Below are 24,436 nucleotides of genomic sequence, written 5' to 3'. Positions count from 1 at the left end.
TAACACCTTCCCACTGTGGCTGAGAGCAGAGATTCCAGTCCCTGCTACAATGGCTACAAGGCCCTGCGTGATCTGGCTGCTGCCAAGTTCTCCATCTTGCTCACCAGGCTTCAGCCTCCTACATTCTAGCAGTTCCTAAACATCCCTAAGCTCCTGTCAACCTCAACTTTACCTCCTGCTGGTCCCTCTAACCAAGCACCCTTTGCTGGCGCCTTGTTCTTCAGATTTCAGCTTAAATTACATCTCAGGAGCCATCCCAGAATACTCTCTTTAGAGCAGTACACGTACCTCCCTACAGTAAGCATAAGCAACTACTTTAAGCTACAAGACAGACCAGAAAGGGGGCCAGATCAGAAAAAGCAGCCACCACTGTAGTCCCTCCACTGAAGACTAACTGCTGCAGTCAGCATCAGGATTAGCTGGGGGAAAGGGAAGAGAGGTTGGTTGAGAAGTCACTAGAGAACTGCCTTACCTTGCCAGTTCAGGAACTTAGTTTTTTAGTCTTTTCAACAAAACTGGAAATTTGAGAGGCCACAATCTGACCTACCTTGGTCCTAGCTGCCAAAGTCTGCTCTGGAGAAACCTGGGGGAGGGCCCCGGTGCTGTTCAAGCTGGAACCCGGTAAACCCTCCTCCCCAGCTCCTCCCATGTTCTTTACTGGTCCCTCATCCTTTTTCCAAACTTGACTTCAAGCTTTCCTCAAAACTCAGTCAGCCTGGACCACTTTTCATCTTGGCTCAGGGAACTCATTCAGTTATTAAACTGATGACTTTCAAAACTCTACCTTCAGTCTTACCTTGATGGCTGGATGCTAGGGAATAATACATTATCCTTGCCCTAGGGCCTCAAAATTCCTCATCAGACCATTTAAGAGAAACCCAAATAACTATAATGCAGGTTATACATGCCACACGGTATGAGTGATATAAACAAATTGTAGGAACCCCTTTCCATTTTCACTGTCAAAGATGGCTTCACAGGTGGCACTGAAGCAAGATATTGTAGGAAAAGACAGAGAAGATAAAATAAAATAGAACAGATTATTGAGCTTGGAAGTAATCTTAGAGATCACCTAGCCCCCATACCTTTTACATGTATCAGTTCTAAGGTGCCAACTGATTAAAGAGTGCACTCTGTGGGCTGGGGATGAGTGAACTGGTGGGCAAGTTTCTTTTGACATGGTGAAGCACGCTGCATTTTCAGAAATGCAAGGGTCAGGGAGAAGGGTGTTAACATCTAGAGGATATGAAAGATGTCAATAATGTTTTGGGGGTGGTAGATGGAAAATATTTGCCTTGCTTTCTCATTTTCCCGTAACAAGCCATGTAAGGCTTTTATAATGAAGAACAAACCCATTCTGAAACTTCACTGCCCAGCAGCAGTCTATCACCAGTGGATGGCAGCCCAACAGCACCCATTTTTCACCTGTAAAGTACTTCATGCCGTTATGTTAAATCCCTGAAGTCTAGGCAGTACATGACGATTTCACGTTTCTTAAAGGGGAACGTTCTGGCACCGGCGGCCTCCAGCAGGGATGGGAAAGCAAATCTGCCACGTAAACAATGACTATCCTCCAACCCAGATGACCAATCCCAGTTCCCAAACTCTTGTCCCCAGCCTGTCCCCACAACACATCCCGTACAATGCAGCTTCTAAGCTTCTAGTATTACACATTCTCAGTATCCTCCACATCAGCAGGACAGTAGATTCTATTTCTGTGCGTGACTGAAAGCCCTCTACATCTTCCTTTACCAGTATGTCTTATGGGAAAACAGATTTTTGACACACACACTCTTACCTTCAAAAATGTCAAGGAGGGCTTCCCTGGTGGCACAGTGGTTGGGAATCTGCCTGCCAATGCAGGGGACGCGGGTTCGAGCCCTAGTCCAGGAGGATCCCACATGCCGCAGAGCAACTAAGCCCGTGCACCACAGCTGCTGAGCCTGCGCTCTGGAGCCTGCGAGCCACAACTACTGAAGCCCGCACGCCTAGAGCCCATGCTCCGCAACGGGAGGCCACCGCAATGAGAAGCCCGTACACCGCAATGAGGAGTGGCCCCCGCTCGCCGCAGCTGGAGAGGGCCCACGCCCAGCAACAAGGACCCAACTCAGCCAAAAATAAATAAATAAAATTAATTATTTTTAAAAAAATGTCAAGGAGCCTTTACCATGAATCAGTGGTTCCTAGGCTGCAGCCCCTTAACTAATATTGAAGTGCTTGAGCAATATTCAATACACCAAACATAAATCAGCAATGAGCTGTTCAGACTTACAACAGCACAGATTCAGTATCAACTCACCGTGGTAAGGCTGTTTTACCATACTGACCAGACGCTCTAAATAGCAGTAAACCCAAAGGCATGTATGTGGTAGTGTGGTGGTGACGGGGTGCTGGGGTGTAAAGGTATGTGTGTTTCAGGAGAAAGGAGAATGCCTCAAAACTAAGGAAACACTGCAAAACCCCCTGTACGTGTTCCACCATAGATGCAAGCCCCCTGCACCACATTCAATAGTTCAATGTTCTTTCCATCCAGGGCACAACTCCTGCCCCTCTCACCAAGCTCCTCTGTGTTCCACCCCAAACCTGGCTAACAAAGTGAACAATACACATACCATCAGTTCGTAAAGTCACAGGGAAGCACTAGGAGCCCACAAGTGCATAAAGCCTGGCGTTTGTTCCAGCGCTGCCACTGTGGGCAGCGGCAGTTTCTAAACAAGTCACTTAGCCCTGGTGGAACCCACTCACCTTCTGTAAAATGAGTGGTTTTCAAATTATAATCAAAGAAACTTCTCAGAGACTTCAGGGAAGAGGTAGGGATGAGATCTGTAAGAGACTGAGAGGGCAGGGCTCCGAGGCCCCCTATCTCTGCCCAAATGTTTTACATATTAGCCTCACTTAAAATGGCATCTAAACAAAGACTTCTAAAACAAAGCTGGAGCTTCTGAAAACCAGGTAATTCAATCTCATCTCCAGATTTAACAACCCCAGGACCAAGCTAACATGTATACTAACATTTACAGAGTACCTTCTAAGTATTAAGCATTTTAAATACCTTATTTAACCCTTCACATCAGTTCTAGGAGACGAGCATTAGTTTCATGTTTACAGGTGAGGAAACTAAAGCTTGGACAAATAAAATGACTTATCCACAGTCACAAACGGAGGAAATGGAAGTGTGAGAATTTGAAGCTAACTATTTATGTCTCCAAAGCCTTTGTTCTTCCTTCCACACTGCATGTCTTTCCCACCATACTAACTCCACCTCTTGAATTGCTCAAAGTTCCCCCACATCATTTCATGAAATAAAACCAAAGAGTCAAAAGTGCTTCCTACCAGAAACAGTTGGTACCCACTGTCTCCCATTCACAGACCTAGAGACCAATGGGGAGAAAGTGATGATGTGGGACACGTGACACAGAGCTTCCTTCCAGGATTGCCATTTCCCATGAACCACGTTCACTTCTTTAATCGCATCTCTCAGGTTTTCTAGACCTTGCAAGGGCGCCTCTCTTCTCCCTCTTTTATCTTCTCCAGAAGTCTACATTTCCATGCGGACTAAATCAAAGGCTTGGTACTTTAAATCAAGTTTTGGCCAATGGCAGGTGATATGAAAGTATACTTCTCAGTCTTCTCTCATTTTTCCTCCAACCAGTCCTGTAACAAATGGTCTCATGTATGTACCCACCCCCTTTATTTCCTCTACTCCACTTACATGCAGCTCCCAACCCTGGATCCCCTTCTTAACTTATACACCTGGCACTGTTTTCTAGATGAGTTCTCAGTGGTAGAAGGAGAGAGGGTAAAGAGTAGGAAGCCAGAGAGTTTAAAGGGAAAGCTTAAACCAAACACACACATCCTCAGACCCCTCCCTCTGGGGCCTCTAGAGCACGCACAAACCCGAGACATGAGTGATGGTTAAAAAAATTTGGGTTTTATTGTTTTTGCTAAACAATACTAAAAAAAAAAATTTCATTTTGAAGGCAGGGCTTGAATTATTTAATTTTGATCCATTTATTTAATTAAAAAAAAAAGGAAGGGGAAAGAGATCATGGCCAAAGCAATAGTAGTTAACCCCCACCCCACCCCCAAAGCTCTAGCCAGTCACATGAGCATCACCCACCTCCCACGCCACGGTGCCTGATATTCAGATGGTGGTACACTCTACCCACTGGACCGCCTTGCAAGCGCAGGGGCAACGGGTGCCAGTCTAACTCTCAGCAGGTTAGTCAAACCAGACAAACCGGTGGGCTGAAGTCCAGAAATTCTTCCCAGGTTTTCTGCCCATCGGCTGAGCACATACAAACTGTCATAAGCTTGTAAAACTTAAGGGGGGGTAGGGAAGGGCATAAGAGCAGGAGGTTGGCAGAAGAGAAATGATAGGTCACCCAAGCTTTCTCCTGGGCTAGTGGCTCTGGATACAGACTTAAAGAGAGGTCGGAACAGGCAGACTCCAGGTTTCTCATGAAAGAAAACCATCCTTCGAGAAGGAGCTGAGATGTGCCGTGCAAAACAGTTCTTCCTGCAGAGGGCACAGGAGAAAGGGCAGTGGACGCTCCCATCTAGGAGACAGGAGAGTGGTGAGGAAGTTCTTCTAGTACCGTGAAGTAAGACAAAGGCAGAGGGAGAATCCTGAGGTTTTTGCCAAATGGGAGACTGGTACACATACAGTTAAAAGACTAAAAAGCTACCAGGAACCCTCAAAGCCAGATCCCATCTGCATACACTGGCTCTACAAAGTGCTGCAGGAGATTCTTGCTGTGAACTAAGTCAAGTTAGTTGCCTGGCTATGGGTGGTGGGGAGGACAATACACTTTTATTTTCAGAGGGATGAGGTGGGAAGAGTGGCCATGATCTAGTAAAAAGAGACCTGCAAGAAGCAGAAAATATTTAGAGAACATTTTAATATATATTTTCATATATATATTTAAAGTTAAGAAAAATAAAACTAATTCAAGCCATGCCCTGTGCAAAAAAAGAAAAACAAAACAAAACAAAACAAAAAAAAAATTTAAAGTGAGACCTCTGTCTGCTGCTCTAGTCTCAACTTAAGTATCACAGTCAGCTTGTTACTTTTATTTTGGAAGAGAAGATGTAAAAGTTTCTTTCAATCACTCAGAAGGCAAGTGTAGCCACTTATAAAAACAGAATGGCAGAGACAGACTGGGAAAGGAAAGTCAGAGGTGAAAGGGCAGAGCAGGAAAGGAATTTTCAAAAATAAAATTAACAAGGTGACTGTTCCAGAAGGGGGCTGTGAAAAGGACATGGTGGACCGAAGTCTGTTAGTCAAGTAATGATTCAACTTTTAAATTATTCTCTTGTTCTTTTCTGTTGGGTGTTTTGTTTGTTCAAGTCTAAGATTTGGAAATGCTGACCCTTTGTTGACAAGAGCCAACAGGAAATATGGAATCCCTTCCCTCCCCCGGCCTGCCTCCGCTGAAGCCACCACCATCGCCTCCTTGGCTGGATGCTGGAAGAGTCCTCTGTATGTGTGGACTCAGGATGACAGGGCAGCCTCCTTCTGTGGTTGCTGGGCTTGTGAACGCTGCAGTATCTTTTGGCTTTCCACGTCTCTAAAATGTTTTTCAACCTGAAAGAGACCAGTCAGCCTAGATCAGAAAAAGAGATGGGCACACAAGGCCTCCCGAACAGTTCACTCTAGACGTCAACAGCCCGTCCTGGCTGTCTAGCTCGTGGGTTATTCAGCACCTTTGCCCCTGCTGTCTGTTGGCCTTCCCGACAAGATAGCTGGGGGGATCCTCTTGTTTCAGCCACATTTTTTTGCAGCTTCAGCTAAGACTGTCTAAAAGAAGGGGAATCTATAAAGTAGAGTATGAAGGGAGATTATTATGACCCAAACTCCCTCTCCCCTCCTTACACAAGTGCAGAATGAAAAGCTGGTGGGGAATTACAGTCTTAAAACTTTTTACATAAACAATGTTGGTCTCTCAATGCTCAGTTTGTTTTTACAAATGCTGCAACTCAATCTAGAAAGTCAGATGACACATGAAGGGTCACAGACTCCAACAGCCACTGATGTGCACCAACCAGCCCTTCTCGAGAAGAACCCTGCCTGGGTTCAGACGCAATATCATGGGATGGTCTGGATAATTCCAAAAAGCCACACTGCAGAGGACACAGGGTTGACCACTCGCTTTATTCTGCACCGCCCAGTGGTTCCACACCCTCCAAGTGTCCAAGCCATGGCTGCAGAGCACCATGGTGCCGGGAGGCAGGGTGATCAGGCAGGGCTGCTCGCAGGCTGGCTGTGTCAAAAGGGGCAGGGACTGTGGCATAATGTCTTGCCCTGAGGCTGGCGGGGGGAGAAGGCTGAGGAATCACCCTCTCCCTAAGGTTTCACGGCTTCTTTACTTACTATTTTGCGTACATGGCTCAGTGCACTCCCCTCTTTGCCTTTACAGTTTTCCACTTGATATGGGGGTGTAATAACAACTTCTTCCATGACTACGATGTTTTTTTCTTGCCATTTACAGTCTTTAATGCTGGAAGGAGAAGAGAGCAGGTGAAAGTTACCTCTTGCGGGGCATCCCACACCTCCTGCCTGATGAATAAATAACTCCAGAAAGCTAACCCCAAGTTCCTAGCTCACCACTCAGCCAACAACTGGTTGCCATCAGCCCACAGGGAGAAGTAGCCAAGAAACATTTCCTGGGCACCACTGGCTAGGAAAAGCAATGAAACCAATGCACACTTATTCCAAGGATGGTCCAGAAGAGTTAAGAAGCATTAGGGACCTGAAAAACCGCAGAAAACTTGGTGGCAGCCTCAGAAGTCCAAACTAATTTGACTTACAAATAAATAGCTAGGCTCAGGCCACTAGATTCAATTTAAATAGCAGCCTAGGGCAGGGGTTGGCAAATTTTTTCTGTAAAGGGTCGGACAGCAAGTATTTCTGGCTTTGCAGGCCATACAATCTCTGTCACAACTACTCTGCTGCTGTACCTCAAAAGCAGTCACAGATGATACATAAACAAATGAGTAGATCTGGCCCACTGGCTGCAGTTTGCCAACCTTTGGCCTAGGGGGAAATGGTACCTTTAAAAAGACAGAACAAACTCCCCATCTTATTGCAATCTGTACTCTGCTCCCCACCACCCGAAATGATAGCTGCTCCTCAAACTGGCCCTTCCCAATTATCAGACAGCTGGGTAACTTGCCAGACTGGGAAAATCCATCCCAGTTCACACTTGGGGGAACCTAGGGCAGCTGCCACTGCTAAGAGAGTTCCTTCACATACCTGTAAATGCTTAGATACTCACACCATGGCCTCAAACAGCTCTGATGCCAGCTACCATCTGTGCACCAGACTCAGGTGGTTAAATAGGGTAACAGAAGGCAGCAGGAGGAAGGGGGAGTGTCAAATGTTTCCGTTTTTCAGCAGCTAGGGAAGCTAGTGGAGAGTCAAATGACTTCTGCTGTGACAAAATGTCTTTTATGAGGTGGTAATAAGGTGGCCTTCTGCTCTCCCTAACTCCCTATGTTCACCCCAATATATAATTGGGAAGAGGGAGACAGATATAACTTTCCCTTAATAAAACTGCGTCAGCTTTTAGAGAAAGGTACAAGATCAAAATAATAAAAGAGAAAGAAATCACTAGTTCTAAATTATGGAATACTAGGTCTGGAAGGGACCCTTAGGGATACTCTAATCCAAAACTAAGTTCTACAGATGAAGAAACTGAAGCCCAGAGCAGACAACTTGTTGGAGATTACACCATTCTGCCATATAGAAAGGCAACAAGCGCCGCACCCCTGGAAGCCGAGGTACTGCTAACACACTACCCAGCTTCCCTTGTGACATTCATAAACACAACTACCCCAAAATCATCCACCAGACAGCACAGCCAGGCAGCATCACCCCCGGGGCAAGGGACCCCTATGCTCCCCCCAACTCACGTCTTGTGTATGGTCTGGAAGAGCTGCTGGCCCTCTAGGGAGACACCAGCGCTGATTGCATAGGCCTGGCTCAGCTTCTCCTCCTTCTCTGTCCGTGCTTTGCTGGCAAGCTAGGGTGGGGGAAAGGAAAGAGACTCAGAAAAGCGTTCACCTTCATCCTTCCTTCAGGACCTAAGTTGAGGAAAAGGTGCTGGAAAAGACTGATTTGGGTAGATTCAGTTTTCTCAGAGATCAAAAGTGAAACAAACAAAAACACACACAATATACCTCAACAGTTTCTGCTATTCCTGGCAAACATGCGTTCCTTCCAGTACTTACTGAATGCCTACCTTGTGCCAGACATTCACTGCACTAAGCTAGAGATACAGCACAGAAGGGGGCAGGGGAGACCGACTATAAACAAAAACAAACAAGATAACTTCAGACAGGGCTAAGTGCTAGGAAGAAAACAGAGCAGGACAAGGTTATAGAGTATGACTGGGGGGCGGGGGGGGCCCTACCTGATGGAAAGTGATGGTCAGACATAAAAGGTAATGCATACATTTCTACGAAAGGAAAGAATTAAGAATTTTTATCAGCTACTGCGCTAGAGCCTCAGGTTTAGAAATAAATGTCTACCACACCTTCAAAGACCAGGATTTGAAGTTCTAAAGACTCAAGCATTCTAGTACCATTATCTGTACTCACATAGGGAGCCAGGACTCCAGGAAACCTAACCGTGGATACCATCCACCGTCCACCGACTTGGGCTGTAGATACCATGCTCTTTAAAAAAAAGGAATGGTCTGCATTCTACCGCGTGTCTGTTCCTTAACTGCCCTCTAGTGGAACAACCATAAACTGATCAAGAATTGTAGTAAAATCTAGTAGGTCTACTCAAATCTAGTAAATCGCTCCCAGCAGGGGTGGGTATCCTGTCTATCCCTACTGCCCCTCTAATACATTTCTGGTCCCCAACCCACACTATTGGTTGCTAGACTACAGAAGTACAAATTCGAGTGGAAGCCAAAACAAATACACTGATGGTTTACACGAGAGGCAGATAATGCATCTGAAAGTCAAACAAATGACTTGGAGATTTTCAGATCCATGAACAAGAACATATACTTAGTATACTGATGCTGCAGCATACTAAAGAGATATGCACAAACATACACATGAGAACACCCAACCTGTCCCCAAATACCAGCTCCTTAAATGCAAAGAGAGATCATACCTCCAGCACATTCCCAAAGTACCTAGATGCTTGGAATTCTTAAACATTCATATTCTGCTTTAACAGTGACCTTTCAAACCATAAGCCAAACATAGTTCTACAGCGGGAAAAATAAGCAAAGTGTCTAACTGTTGGTAAAATGAAGCACTTTCTTAAGTGTGGGTTTGACTATGAAGAAGAGAAAAGGAGGCCTTCAATCAGGTTAGGGTAACTGAGGAGTCTCAACTGCCCCTGAGTTTCAAGGACTGTCTGAGGGAGGAGGGGGTATGAGCACAGCTCATACATGCTGTCACTTCGGACTCCCTAGGTAAAAGCGGGAAGAAAGGCCAAAACTCTGCAGTGATTTAAAGCCAGAGCTCCCTTTTCATTTGGTCCCCAGGACATGGAAAGAGACAAATACAGCAGCAGTAAATAAATGATCTTTCAAGCCAGGTTCTGCCATTGTGGTCCCACCAGGCTCCAACTTTACAGAGAAGGAAATGCACAGGGCTGACTCCCCTGAGCACTGGCAATCCCAACTGCAGCAAGGAAGCCTCGTGGCTTGAAAGCACTCAGTTTCTATGGAACGAGAACTGCTAGGGGTGTGTTTTAAGCAGCAACAAGCAAAGCTTACTTGGTCACCAAGAAAACCCTAGTAACAAGGAGTTTCCTTGAGTCTCACTTTCCAAACAATCCTGAAGAAAATCTGAAGTCTCCAAGGAAAGAAAGGAAAACTGGAGGGAAGCAGAGCTCCCTTGGATTAACCAAGCTCCTGCAGAGCTCCTGAGAAGTGGCTAGTGGTCAGGCAGATGTCTACCCCATGAGCAGGCAGAAGGGTCTCACTTTGAGGTCTTTTAAAAAATATTTATCCCTGAAGACCAAAAACATCTCCCAGTGTTGGGTCAGACAAAGCTGCTTCTATAAAGCTTGTGTTGCCTAGATAGTAACAGCACCCTTGTCAGGAAGACAAGAGTTGGCTCAGGAAAAGCAGGCATCCATGCAGAATATTTAAGAATGGAACTGACAAATTAAGCTGGGGTTGGGGAGGGGCAGGAAGGCTGGAAGAAGAACCAGTTTTGAATTTCTGCCAGAGGCAGAGTAAAATGGATATAAATCTCAGCCACAAGTGACTTGTTTAGACAGCCTGAGTCAAATCAACACAATGGTTATAGAACAATGATTTCAAAATACGCCCTAGCCACTCCCACCGCCGACCTCCGCCAAATACCTGTTGTACAATCTCTTCTAAAGGGTCTGAAAGCAAAGGAGAATGGACTAGATGACTCTCCATCTCAACCCATAGTGCAGACTGATCCCAAATGCTAAATGATACAAGGGAGAGCCTTGGAAAAGTCAGAAGTCAGTGTAAGCTGACTATTTCAATTTGCCCCAATATCCTCAACTACTCTACCTGTACCTGCAATTGTGCTTTGGGGATTTGGATTCACAGCAAACCCTGAAGCCTCCAGCTGCCAGTTTATGAACTATTTTCATGGCTATCTGAAAATGCTTAAACCTAATATTCAGCTACACAGATCTGCTTTCACTAAGAAGCTGTATAAATGGGGTAAATTTCTGCCACAGAGAACTGCATCAATTAGGCAGGAGGAAGATTACCTTCACAAAAAGAATCTAGAAATGTTTCTTCCCAAAACTCGGGTGAGAAGGGAAGGGAGATTACCCTGCTCTTTTCACACATGTTCCTGAAAACCCATAACAAACGTGGATAAGCCTCCTTTTGTAAAGCAAGTGACTATCACTCTACCCTCAAGTTAGCTGTAGCTCTACATTTCCCCACATCATATTTTTGTAAACTAATGCATATCTATAAACGGTCCAGTTACTCCAAGTTCATAAGTTTATGGTTACTGTCAAATCGCCAGACAGAACCAATAAAAGCTGTCCCCAATAGAGAAGGTGTAGGGTGTGCCTTTTAGGCTTCGGAGGGACTTCAGGACTGCAGTTTTTAAATTCAGTAACTATCACCATACTACATTCATTTTCAATGCAAGCATGCTAACTGCTGGCCTCTCTTCCAATCAAAACTGAAGCACTAACCGGTTAGAATCATAAAGAATGTTAAAGGCACCAACTTTAAGAATACACTGGGTTCAGGCAAACTGAGAAGCACAAACCTACAAATACATGTTACTAATGTACATGTGACCTAATTGAAATAACTGCACAAGACAACCTGCATTTATCTACCCCTCCTTTTATTTTGCACAATTCCCAGAGAAAACATTCATTCCTTGTCTACTAACCAGTTCTTCCTCTCTTGGCCATTTTATATATAGCATCTTGATGTGGGCAAAACAAAGAAAAGTGCATGAACGTGACTCCAAAGCACATCAATATTAAAAGGCTTCTAGTCATGCCCGCTGCTGGGTAACCCTCGAGTGAGTGAATCAGTGAACAGCGGCAACACATCCCTCCTCCTGCACTCAGTGACATGGAGAAGAGGAAGCAGCCACAACAACATAATCCAAGCATCTTGTTATAACCTCATCTTGTTACTTGGTAACCAGCTGGGCCATCTTATTTCCACATACCCAGACCAGGAAAGCACAGGTGCTGTGAGGAATCCAGAGGGATTCCTACTGCAAGTATTTAACAGGCTGTGACAGCTGATCCAACAAGGGAAGCAAAGTGCAGAGAGGAACCTGCTGGATGTGACCTACTGACTCCACTGAGCCACTCTTGGTTTGTCTTCCCTCTGTATTCGGGCCTTCCAACCAGCTGCCCTCACTGAGGGGTTAGGAAGCACTGCAGCTGCTGCCCAGAACTGGCAGTGCTGCCTGCAAGGCCTGATGGAGGCTGAGGGACGGCAGACCAAAGCAGCCAAGAACCACTGTCATCTTAAGGGCCCACGCTTGCTCCTGCTGTTTCAATTCTGGGGTCCACTCCTGGAAAGCCCTCATTCTTGGCTAGCAACAAGAAGGCTCAAAAATATTTCTTCTGGGGCTTCCCTGGTGGCGCAGTGGTTAAGAATTCGCCTGCCAATGCAGGGGACACGGGTTCGAGCCCTGGTCCGGGAAGATCCCACATGCCGCAGAGCCACTAAGCCCGTGCGTCACAACTACTGAGCCTGTGCTCTAGAGCCCGTGAGCCACAACTACTGAACCCGCATTCCTAGAGCCCGTGCTCCGCAGCAAGAGAAGCCACTGCACTGAGAAGCCCAGGCACAGCAACGAGGAGCGGCCCCCACTCGCTGCAACTAGAGAAAGCCCGCGCACAGCAGCGAACACCCAACGCAACCAAAAATAAATACATAATATAAATAAATTTTTTAAAAAGTAACCTGAGATAGATGAATAATATGAAAACCCCAAAATAACCCAAATATTCATCAATATGAGATTCATTAAATAAAGTTATTTTAAAATATATATATATATATTTCTTCCAACTATCAATATCCCCAAGTCTTCCTGCTCCCTGGCTGAAAGCTCCTGTCTGAAAGTTTCTAAAAAAATACTGTTCTTTACAACCTCAGATAGCTGGGAACTCAAATAGAGAACCCTGCTTGAAGTCATGTCCCAGAATACATAACAATGAACCAAAACACTGAATCAAACAGGGGAACAGTAGAGTCCAAGAGGCCTGGCAGTGAACACTAAAATCCTAAGTGCTAATTTGTTGAGTGAGAAATTACTCCACGCAATGCACGGAACAACACGCTTTACATGTATTAAATGTTTAATCTTCCCAACAATTCTGTGAAATAGGGACTAAAATTACTCCAACTTAACAGATGGACTTGCCCAAGTTTACCAAGTCACAAGTGGGAGAGTCTGGATTTGAACCCAGACAGTCTGACTCCAGAGCTTGCATTCTGAACTCTGCACTATACTCAAATAGTTCCACCTAAGAGAAATGTTGAAAATACACTTATAAATTTGAATGTAAAAGAAAATCTTTTATAAAAGAGAAAACATTTTAAGCCTCAGCTGTCATCTTCTTTTTATCAGTGAATTCTGACATTTCCATCAATGTCCTCTGTACAGAACACAATTGTCTGCCTTTTAATGAAGGGCCTCTGTTTTCTGAAAAGGGTCCCAGTCTCACCCTAAACCTCAAGGACATCCTTTATTTCTTTGGTTGAAGGTAATTCATAGGAATGCATTTAAGAAAACAGATCCTATGTGAGAAAGCATTTCAGGCCGATAATAATGGGCATTCCCTGAACCCATCATTTTCTGATGTGCCAAGACTAGAGAAGGTAAGTCAAGCAAGTCTTCTGCACTAGAAAGTTAAGGTACATTGAGAGTGTTGAGCTCTGATGAAAAACACCGTGCAGCAATTAAACTCCAATAAAGATGTTTTAAAAAAAAAAAGGAAAAACACCCTTGCAAATCCAGGGGCCACAGTGCCACCTCAGTCTCCAGGCTCTGACCACCATATTGTTGTCGTACAATACAGGCCAGCCTCAAGTCAGTCAGTACACGCTATAAGCAAAGTTTTATACTTCACCTGGCTTAGAATAAAAACTAGTTGCCAGCAAAGTCAATAGTTTTTCTTAGTTATTTGTAATTATGTCAACAAACACTATTCATAGCTACAAAAGACAGCTAAACCTCCTGGACACCAACAGAGTAACTTCCTAGTCCCAAGACCCTGACACCAGCACTGCTGTGGAACCTCCACAGGACTCTGCCAGGAAAAAAAACTGGCGCAGATATAAACTGAAATTTGACCTCAGCAACCTATCTGTGAGAGTACACGCTCAAATTAGCCATCTCACACATGGCCGTGAGGATTAAGGGAGATAACATGGGTGAAAGCACTAGGTGAGTTGTAAAGCACTGTACAAATATTAGCTGTTAACATTATTATTATAATAACATCATTATTATTAGCACAGAGAAGGTGACTTGTGGGTTATTTCAAAAAAATTCATATAATCCAACCTTCCTTTAGCCAATGAGCTCAGGGCTCTCTCTCTTCTGCTTTCTGTAAAAGCTGCTAGAGAGGCTATAAATCCTTAACAGAATAAATTCCAAAATATAACTGGAATAGTAAGTTGGAAAATGCACTTTATGTGCCAAAATGGGGGCTTTGCTTATAGAATAAAGAGTTGATTTTATTCAGAGATAGTGAAAGAACCAAGTGCTGTCGTTTCCTGGGCTCTGAAGAGGGCAGAAAAAGAAAAGTAAAAATGAAAAGCCACCCCCTTGCCACCCCACCCCAAACAAAAGAGATTCCAGATCAAACCCCTACCTACCACTCCCTAGCTACATGAATCTGAGCAAGATGCATAACCTCTCTTGAGCCTTAGTCCATTCATGGGGGCCCGTCCTAAAGGGTTGTTATTGGGGTTCAGTAAGATACACATCTAACACCAATACTGGCACTTAACTAGTCCCTTCCTTAATTTCTAAGAACTGCCACCAGTTTAGCTCACTGACAGAACAGCAAAAGTTTTTAAAATTGCAAAGATGGACAAACTGAAGTCAATCCAAGTCAGCTTGATTCCATTTAACTTCCCTCCCTTTACCTAATGAATTGTGATTTATTCTTCAAGACCCTACTCCACTGTTACATCTGAGAAGGCTTTCCTAAAATGTTCACTACTCTAAGCCAAGGATTGGCAAACTACAGCCTGTGGGCCAAATTCAGACAACCACCTGTTTTAGTTAAGTTTTATTGGAACGACCATGACCATTTGTTTACATATCACCCACGGCTGCTTTTGCAGCAAAGGCAAAGTTGATAGTTGTGACAGACAATGTATAGCCCACAAAGCCTAAAATATTTACTATTGGGCCCTTTACAGAAAAGGTTTGCTGCCCCCCTGCAAAAAGTTAAATGCTGCTGTCTCTCACCACTCCCAAACATGAGATTTTTGAGGGCAAAAGCAGTATCTTAATCATCCTGACATTCCCAGCACCAGGAAGGGAGGGGGAGAGAGAGGGAAGTCAGATCAAAGGAAAAGAAACCTTGACTATTAAGAGATTCACAGAACAGTTCCCAATGGTTGAGTGGCTAACACACAGTCATACAACAATTCACTAGCAGCCCAGCTGTGAAAAGAACCCAGTTCTGCAAACTCCCCACATTCTACCACACTATACTGTTAGCTTTTGGCATGGTATATAGATCCTTTAACTTTCTAGTTCATGTACAATTTGCTTCACTCTCCAGGGTAGTTTCTGGTATTTATCTAAGCTAGCCTTAAATTCCAATGCTAGAACTTGACTGCACCACTTGTTTTTTTCTTCCCCCCAAGCCTGGTCTCTGCCAGGAAAATTAAACCAGTTAGAATGCCCCTTTCTTAACACTGTAAGAGATACTACCACTGAGCTATCAGTAAAGTGCTTATTTTGAATCGTCTCTGTGTCAAAGAGATAGAATGCAGGGGTGGCTGGAACAACACACCTATGGCACGTCTCTGCCAGTCACCTGGGCCGAGCAATCTGTCTTTTCACGTAGACGATTCTCCCCACACCCCTGTGATGTCAGGAAAGCCCCCTTCAGAACCAAACTCTTGACCTGAGGACGGCTCCACCAAGTCAGCTGGCTGCCATGCACTACAGCCTGAAGTGAGTCATGAGCTGTAGCCTGGAACGCCGCACCCCCTATTATAGTTATCAGGTTGACCCCAATGTTTTAATGCCACCAAATGTGACCTCTTTCAAAGGTTAGTGATTTTTAAAATGGCAGTCAATCACCTACCTCTCTGACTTCAGCTCACACCACTCACTACTTACTGTGTCCCTGTTACTCAGCAATGATGGGTTCTTCCTCTTCACCCCACACTTGCTTGCATCTTCATGACACTTCTGTGAGGAAGCAGCTGTCTGCTCAGAGTCAGGTGCAAAACTTACTGGTGGACTCTAACCTGGGACTGTGGCCTTGACAACATATTTTAATCAAGTGAGCCAGTAGGTTACACGTAGCTTCTAGAAGCCAGAAAAATTTTATCTGACAAAAAAGTCTTGCCTTCCCTAGACAAGTTATTTTCCTTCCACTTTCACAATATGAACACATTCTACCTTTTACTAATATATACATAGCTAAACATAGGGTGGTCAAGTCGTCTGACTCTACTTGGTGATAACTCCATACCTCAACACATTAGGGTCAAGATATGGTCAAGGTCTCAGCTAACAGGATACGTCCATGAACACAGGCCACAATGCAGTAGCTACCAACGACCCCAGGAATTTTCTCACACTTGAGGATTATCCCTCACATCAACAAAAAGCCGTAAGGTTATGCTAAATCTTAGCTTTCAAGCTGGTTAGAAATCAAAACAAAAACCAAGTCAGTTCTTCCCTGTGTGACATCATACCTAAAGGTAAGCAATGACGTCAGTTCCTTTCAAAAGTGAACTTTGTGACTCTTCCATTTTCTCAGCCTTCCCAGGCCCTTCCACTCCCAGACCAATCTCCCAAGTATCATTTTTATCCAAAGGCAGCAAACTCATTCTTCACTACCAGGTGCTGATGAAAAGCTCTTTGAATCTCTTCTTCCTGGTTCTTCTTCCATTTAATCACTCACTGCTGGTTAGTAAGGTACAAATGGGTAATAAATACTCAAAACAGGCTGATCAATCAGTCAGTGGTTTGGTAAGGGAGGTAGATGCCTTATCTGTGGAGTTCACTTTTCCATGCTTTGTCCCTTTTCCTGCCTCCTGCACAACATACGAGCATCTCCTCCAGAAAGTCTTCTCCAAATCAGCAAAGTGAAAAGAAGACTTACATATCATTCGATGCACTGGAGGCATTTATCCAAACAAATGAATACCTAACACTTGCCTTGGCTGTCTCAGTGAGTTTTTTCCTAAGAGTCTCAGGAGTTGAAAGCACAACCTCTTAGGTTCTGTGACTGCTCACACTAACCTCCAGTACTCAGGCAAGAGTTCACTTAATTATGCCCCTTGATAACACTGCCCTGGAAACTCACGTTAATTCTGGTCACAACAAGAGGTATCCAATATAATTTTGATTTTCCCCAGTCTTGGGTTGGCAAGTTCTGATATCTGAGTGAATGTCAGATCCAGTATCAGGAAAGACTGACATAGGAACAGTGCCAATGTTCTTGGCTGCTTCCCTTTGTCATACTGTCCCTCTCCCCCCATCCTGCTCCTACACCATAATTCAAGGAACATCAACTGGCTGCACATAGCTAATGCGGGAGAATAGGACTAACATCTGCCAACTCTGATCAACTTGACCTAATCCTCCAAACAACTCTATGAGATAGGCACTAACATGATCCCATCTCCATAGTGAGAAAGCTGATGCTTAGCAAGGTTAAGAGGCAGAGAAGTGACTTTAACGACTTATCCACTTGGTTCCAATGTTCTTTCTACTAGACCATTCTGCTCCTGACCACACAACACAGATGTTTCTCTTTACTCAGAAATATTACTTAGGATTATAGATATCTGCATACTCATTTCATGTCATCAACCTACTCTATAAGTTCCTTGGGTATGCACACAGAAGCAGAAAAAACATGGGACTTTGCCATCAAAACATTAGACCTGAGTTCAAATCCCAGCTCGATCACTTACTAGTTGAATGACCTTAAGCTAGTGACTCATCCTCTCTGAGACTCAGTTTACTCTTCTGTAAGATGGTGATGGTACGCACACCGTAAGAACTATTGTTAGGATTAAACGAGATGTCTACCGATTACTAGTTCAGAGGGTGGCATGTAAAAATACTAGTTCCCACACTACTTGCCATATAACCTAGAACAAGTCACTTAAACTGATAAGCCTATCTTCCCATCTGTTAAACTAAAAGGAAAAGAATACACTCTAAAGATCACAAAGCATGGTTTTGAGAATGAACCGAGATGTGTCAAAGCTCTTTGTAAACTGTAAAGCTCTAGAAAAATGTAAGGTGTGGTCCCCAACAGAGCTTACCACAATGCCTTGCACAAAATAATTTTCAGTAAATGTTTGATAAATGCTACATAGAAGAGAACTCTGTTAATACTGACATGTCCCAAATCATCTGAGAGCACTGCTAACTCATGGGCAATCTCTATCCCCAGAGAACAAAATGTGGATTCAACTCAAAGGAACTTGTTAAGAAACACTTTACTTCACCCTACCATGCAGACCCTGGGCTCTCATCCTCATGCAAGATTTAAACCTTCCTCGTGACAGAAAACTAATAAGCCACATGGTGAATAACCTGAACCTCACTTATGATTGGCTTTGGTGTGCTTTTGTACTTTTACAGTCAGGAAATTCGAAACAATTTTACAGGGTACAATGTTACTGTGGAGAAGATAAAATGACATTCAAAACTTCCACCTTCTGCGACCCCACTGTCGTCTTCCAAGCTTCCTCCTACATCTCACTGCTGTGGACAGACATAGGACATCTTAGCCTGCAGTGAAAGTGCCAACCAAAAACTAAGCAAGCTCATCTCCAAGAATTGCTAGTTCATACCATCTCTAGTTGGGCTGGAATTAAATATTTCCTTTAAAAGGCCTTCTATTCCATTTCCTGCTGGGTCGGAGTAAATATCCGGTTTATATCAACACGTTTAATTAAACACAGCACTTACTATGTCAGCAAGATGAGCCATCATGTGATGTTATCCTCCACTGCAAGTGGAGTACACAGGTAGTGCTCCCTAGACTGCAAGTATCAACAGTTTTCTTCCAGGGATTTCAAGGCACTTTAGTTCCCTTCTAAAATGCTTAAACAATCCTCCATCCTAAAAAAAAAAACCTCAAGCTCATGCTCTTAAATGAGATGAACTTTTCATGTCATTCAAGCAACATGTAGTTGCCCAGATTAGCTGTTTTCAGTAACAGTAAGAGCCCTCAGGAAGAATCACAAAGCATCCTCAAAGGTTGGTTTCAAGGGAAAACCAATATAGCTTATTCATAAACAACTCTACGAATGAAGAATGAATAAATGAAACCCAAAGATAGCCCTCCAACCTAATTTTAGTCTTCAGTTTCTGACTCCTTTTTCAAGACTTGGCTAGCAGGCCACAAAGTAAGAAAAGTAAAGATTTCTGGTATTCCACAATCTATTACTTCTGGCTGCTTTCTTGAAAGAGTGGGTAAACAACTAGTTTACAATAATGCCAGTAGACAACTGACCAGCAGAAAGCAAAACCCTAAAGGCAAAGATAATCCGCAAACTAATAACCAAGAACCATTTATACTTGAAGTCAAATGTAAGAAAAGAATTGCTTCTCAACAGCTCCCACTTAACAGTCCCACCCACACCACTCCAGCCCCTCTCAGATAGATGGTGGCACTTGGTGGTCATAAGAGCAGAATCTTGTATCTTTTAAATTTGAGAAAATCATCCCTCTTTCAGATAACCTTTCCTCGACTACTCACTAAAGGTTGTTGACAAACTTCTCATACCCTACAAACACTAAAGGATAACTTAGAGCCCCTTTCACCCTCAACATACCAGGCATAAACTATTTTATTTGAAACTTTTAAAATCTCTTCTGGGGACTTCCCTGATGGCACAGTGGTTAAGAATCCGCCTGCCAATGCAGGGGACACGGGTTCGAGCCCTGGTCCGGGAAGATCCCACATGCCACAGAGCCACTAAGCCGTAGCACCATAACTACTGAGCCTGTACTCTACAGCCCGCGCGCCACTACTGAGCCTGCGCTCTAGAGCCCACGAGCCACAACTACTGAAGCCGTGCGCCTAGAGCCCGTGCTCCGCAACAAGAGAAGCCACCGCAACAAGAAGCCTGCGCACCGCAATGAAGAGTAGCCCCCGTTCACCACAACTAGAGAAAGCCCGCACGCAGCAACAAAGACCCAACGCAGCCAAAAATAAAATAAATAATCTCTTCTGCTAACAGAAGATCATCCAAAGACGACCTATACTTTAATAGGAGGACTGAGCCAGTGTTCCAAAAATCTATAAGTCTAAGAATGGGACATTCTGTGCGCAACAGCCTTTAATATGAAACCCAAGACCCTTCTGAATCTGTCCTCAGACATCAGTAAAACAGAAAAGTGTGGCACTTCCCTGGGACCTAGTAAGAAGGGAGCTCCAGATCTGAGGTAACTGCATTCTGCCGGCCTCAGTCACTCTCCTTTGTTTCAGCTGCCTGAGTGTCTCCCTGCTTTGCTGAATTGTAGCAAACACACTACATTCCCAAGAGAGGCAAGAGAATATACATTATTACAATACTCATATACAGGGAAAAAAACTTCCACCACACTAACTCAAGAGACTTAAGGCAACAGTTATGAAAATTGAAGGCCTAACTTACTCATTCAACAAGTACTTACGAAGCACCTACTCTGTGCAAGGCTCTGTATATTTAGTGATGAACAAAACAGGTATAGCTCCGATCCCCACAAAACAAATTTTGGTTAGATAGAAAAGTAAACAAATGATATACAATTATAATTACAAAAAAGCTATGAAGAGGGTAACCTTAAGTCGCAATTTGCCCAGGACACACCAATCTATACTTGGTGTAAAACAAAAGCACCACCCACCCCTTTACTCTCGAAAATGTCCCAGGTTGGACTGTAAATGGTATGTCACCTTATCTCTGAAGGCTAAGGTACTGTAAGCGAGAATGGGGGCAAATCACTTTAGCCCGAATGATCAGAGAAGACTTCTTGAAAGAGGTGCCATTAAACTGAGTCCTGATGGATACGACTCCAGTCATTCTGAAAGGGTGTTCCCAGTGCAGGGGACAGCAAAGGCTACAACAGGGCTTGGGGTATTACTATTATTGATCAACATGAACTCTGGCTAACAGAACAAAAGAATCAGGAAAGTTATTTGAGGGTTCCCAGAGACCAATTTGTACATCCAAGATTAAAATATCCTAAAACTCTAATTTTGTTAGACCTCGAAATTCAAACATAAAGACAAAAACAAAGCTCTAAGGCAGTGGTTTTCAAATTTTTGTAGGTCATTAATCCCTCTGAGAATCTAAAAACATATTCCAAATCTTCACCCAGGAAACATATATTCTCATGTGCACACATACACAATTTCAGGAGGTTCAGAAGCAACGCCCCTACCCAACCCTCCCAACACTGGAAGTTCACACATGGACTGCAGGTTGTGGGGGCGGGGGGCGGGGAAGCCCTCTTTCACAAAGGACAAAAGCCAGCTCTCAACTCTATTTCTCTATTTGGGCATTAAGACATTTCTTAAAATCTTCTGAAGATACCCAGGAATAAAAAGAAAAGTTAAACTGATATATTTTTTTAAAAAATATATCAAAACAAGCAATTGTAAATCACTGAAAAAAATGAAAAACAAACAATGGACAATGTATGTACCACCAAGAGTCAATGAGACTCAAATTTCCCATCATTTTGGAGAACCAGAACTGCCCTCAAGTCCTTACCTTACTAACATTGAGTGAAGCTAGGGGAGGAGGGGTTTCTGTTCGGTCATTAATTATTTCCACTTCTGAAACATACTGTAAGTTTATGAGCAAGATGTCTGCGTGGTTGGGCTTTCCACTGGAAGAGGGACATTCTGGTGAAAAAATAAAGTTAAGGAAAATAGGGGCAAGCAGAGAACTGACACATCCCAAAGGGGCATGGAAAACACAATTCACCCAAGGCTTGTGTAAAAGGTGTGCCACAAGCAAGAGAGTGAGCCTCACAAGAATCACACCTCTCCTCAGGAAATCTCTGCCTGTCACTTTCCTGCCGCACAACCCCATAACCAAAAGATCTCAAGCTTTTCAAAGCCAAACACGATCCAAAATTGGAAGCCTCAACAGTGTTTCTGTCACCTTCTCTTTACCGGTTTTATGAAGAGGCTTAATACAGTTTTAATGCCGTTATGTATACTGTTTGTCTTGAACCTAATGAACCACACTGAAGAGCAAGTACTTTCTGTTCTTGGTATAATACTCCCTATATCTAAACAGTGCTCTTTTCTCTTTTTCAGAGTTGAGATTTCCCATTTTGCACAGGAAAACTACAACACTGGAAAGGAAGCTCACTCAAGGTGACCCAGCTAGCTAACCCATTCATTCATTAATTCATTCATTCACTCACCCACTCATTCACTCATTCTCCAACCATTTCTCAAAAGCATACTGTATGTCAAATAAAGGTAGAGTAATTCTTCATTCCGAAACCCTTCCAACTAAACCACTAATGTAAAAGGTCTTACTTGGTCCAGGTATGAAGTCTTGTGTTCAAAAAACAAAAACAAAAATTAAAAAAACCCTGCAATTCTTCTTGCTGTAATTAGTTTCAAAGGACATCTTCCTAAGCTACAAATCCACAACCAGTAGTTAAATGAATTAAAATACTTGCCAGTCAAAGGCAGCAGCAGACTCAGTAAGAAACTTCCTTTTGAAAGGTGCCATAAGAGATTACTTAAAAAAAAAAAAATCCAAATAAACCCACCTGTGGCTCAAATAAAAGGGGAAGGGGTGGCACATTTATTACAACCAGGTAGTATTCCATTTCCACGACTGAGTTTCCTGGAGTAATTCAGAAATCACTTCCACCCCAAAGAAAGAGACCACCTTTTCCATTCTGTTAAACACTGACACATTCAAAAGGGAAGGCTACTGCTATGGAGAAGTCAGGACTCCATGTGCTGAGCTGACAAGAGAAGACAGTTTACTCTTTCACCTGTAACCCACACGTCCATACATAAGCCCCTGAAAAACGTGGTCCTCTCTCTAGACCAGGTTTCCAATACAAACATCCCCAAAACAGCAACTTCCAAATCACTGAGAAGCCGAAAATTCAGCACTCCCTGCCCCCAGCGGCACCACGCATACACAAGCACCAGCAAAACAAGCCCCTATCCCCAGTTCTGCTACAAACTCTGTCCTGCAGTTACTCTCCCCCCAAACAGGCGAGGCCCATTTGGTCACCACCCCACCGCCCTTTCTTGGACCAAATCCCATCAGTGGACAACCCCTCCTGAACTCCATACCCTTGTACCACTCACTAGCAGTTCCTTACTCTACACACCCCTTCCCCACATGATTTTACCCGTCCCCCTCCCATCCGGGCTCCAATCACCAGCCCCCTCCCACGACCACCCCTCTCCGGATTACTGTGTCCCCTCTCCTAGCGTTCCCCCCGAAAAGCAATCAGCGTGTCAAGCCCCCCTCCACCCACCCACCCTCGATCGGGGCCCAGCTCCCACAAGGGGTGGGAGACAAGGGTCCCCAAGGCGGACCGAGGGACCCACGAGAGGGGGAGGGGAGCTCAGGGCCGTGCGCATGCGCTCCGGGCGCCGCGGTAGCCGGTCGCCCCTAGGCCCGGAGAGGGCCCCAGCCACCGCCGTCGTCCCCCGCCCCCCCACCGCCGCACATACACGCCGGCCCGGCCTCGGGCTCCGCGCAGGGAAGGATACTTAAAGCCAGCATCTTGGACTGGTAGTCGAAGGCTACCACCTCGCCCTGCAGCCGCTGCTCCTGGCACGTCCGGCACGACACCTGGCTCCCAACGCTGAAGTACTCGCCCGGAGGAGCCGCCATCTTGGGAGAGCAGCCGCGGCCGGCGGCGGCGGCGGCAGCAGCGGGCGAAAGCCGGGCCCCCAGTGAGCGCCGCGCCGCGACGCACGGGGCGTGCTGACGTCACACGCTAGGGCGTGGCCTGGACTGGGTGGGGCGGGAGCCTAGGTGGATGAGGAGAAAAGAGGAAATAAAGAGGAATGTGAATAATTACGTTTGTGCGGCTGCGCCCGGTTTGTAACAGGCTTGCAAGGTCCGTTTTAGAAGTTAAAGATAAATGACCTACGTGGAATGAAAAGGGGAGGGAGGAGGGAACTGCAGTCTCCCTTATGTGCACACCTTGACACAAGAGTTTGATGAATGAACTCTATATTTTACAAATGAGGAATCCGAGGCCCAGAAGACTTAACTAAACTTGCTCAAAACGGTTACACCTAACTACAAAGTGGTAGTGGAAAGAACATTGGCTGTAGAGTTAGCTAAAACGGAATCGGAATTCCACTGAGTTATGTGACCTTGAGCAAATTACTAAGCCTGATTCTTTTCTTTATTCCTTCTGTATTACCACTGTTGAGCATCCAGCAACCCTTCGATGTAGGAATCAATATCCTCATTTTACAGAGGAAGTAACTAAGTCTTAGACTAAACTTTGTCCAGGGGGGTCACACAACTAGCAAGGATCCGGTCTACCTGTTTCCAAAGGCGGTGCTGTTTACTGCTATGCTATATTAGATAATACCTCACAGAGTAGTTAGGAGGAGCGGGAGATAATGAGATAATGTGTACAAATGCATGGCACGTAGTAGATCCTCAATAAATGGTAGTTCCTCCGTGATCACCCATCACTGTTGGAACTCAAGATGCTTCCCCATCTCCCATCTTGCCCTCTCCTCTAGAAAACCGGGCAAAGAGCC

The 24,436-nt window shown here is 44.5% G+C and overlaps 1 protein-coding gene across 1 annotated transcript; it reads right to left on the bottom strand.

The window, feature by feature from the left end:
* Positions 1–3,932: 3,932 nt before the first annotated feature.
* LSM12 (LSM12 homolog) lies at positions 3,933–23,625 on the bottom strand. The gene is made up of 5 exons (XM_082860808.1): positions 23,423–23,625; positions 21,435–21,568; positions 7,915–8,024; positions 6,374–6,500; positions 3,933–5,587 (listed from the first exon to the last, which is right to left on the bottom strand). Exons 1-5 carry the CDS (start codon positions 23,544–23,546, stop codon positions 5,495–5,497), a joined length of 588 nt encoding a protein of 195 aa, XP_082716934.1. The 5' UTR covers positions 23,547–23,625; the 3' UTR covers positions 3,933–5,494.
* Between the last annotated feature and the right edge of the window lie 811 nt (positions 23,626–24,436).

Source organism: Leucopleurus acutus, assembly GCF_964270905.1.
Source record: "Leucopleurus acutus genome assembly, chromosome: 19".
NCBI classification, from domain to species: Eukaryota; Metazoa; Chordata; class Mammalia; order Artiodactyla; family Delphinidae; genus Leucopleurus; species Leucopleurus acutus.
This window is presented reverse-complemented; position numbering and strand designations above follow the sequence as displayed.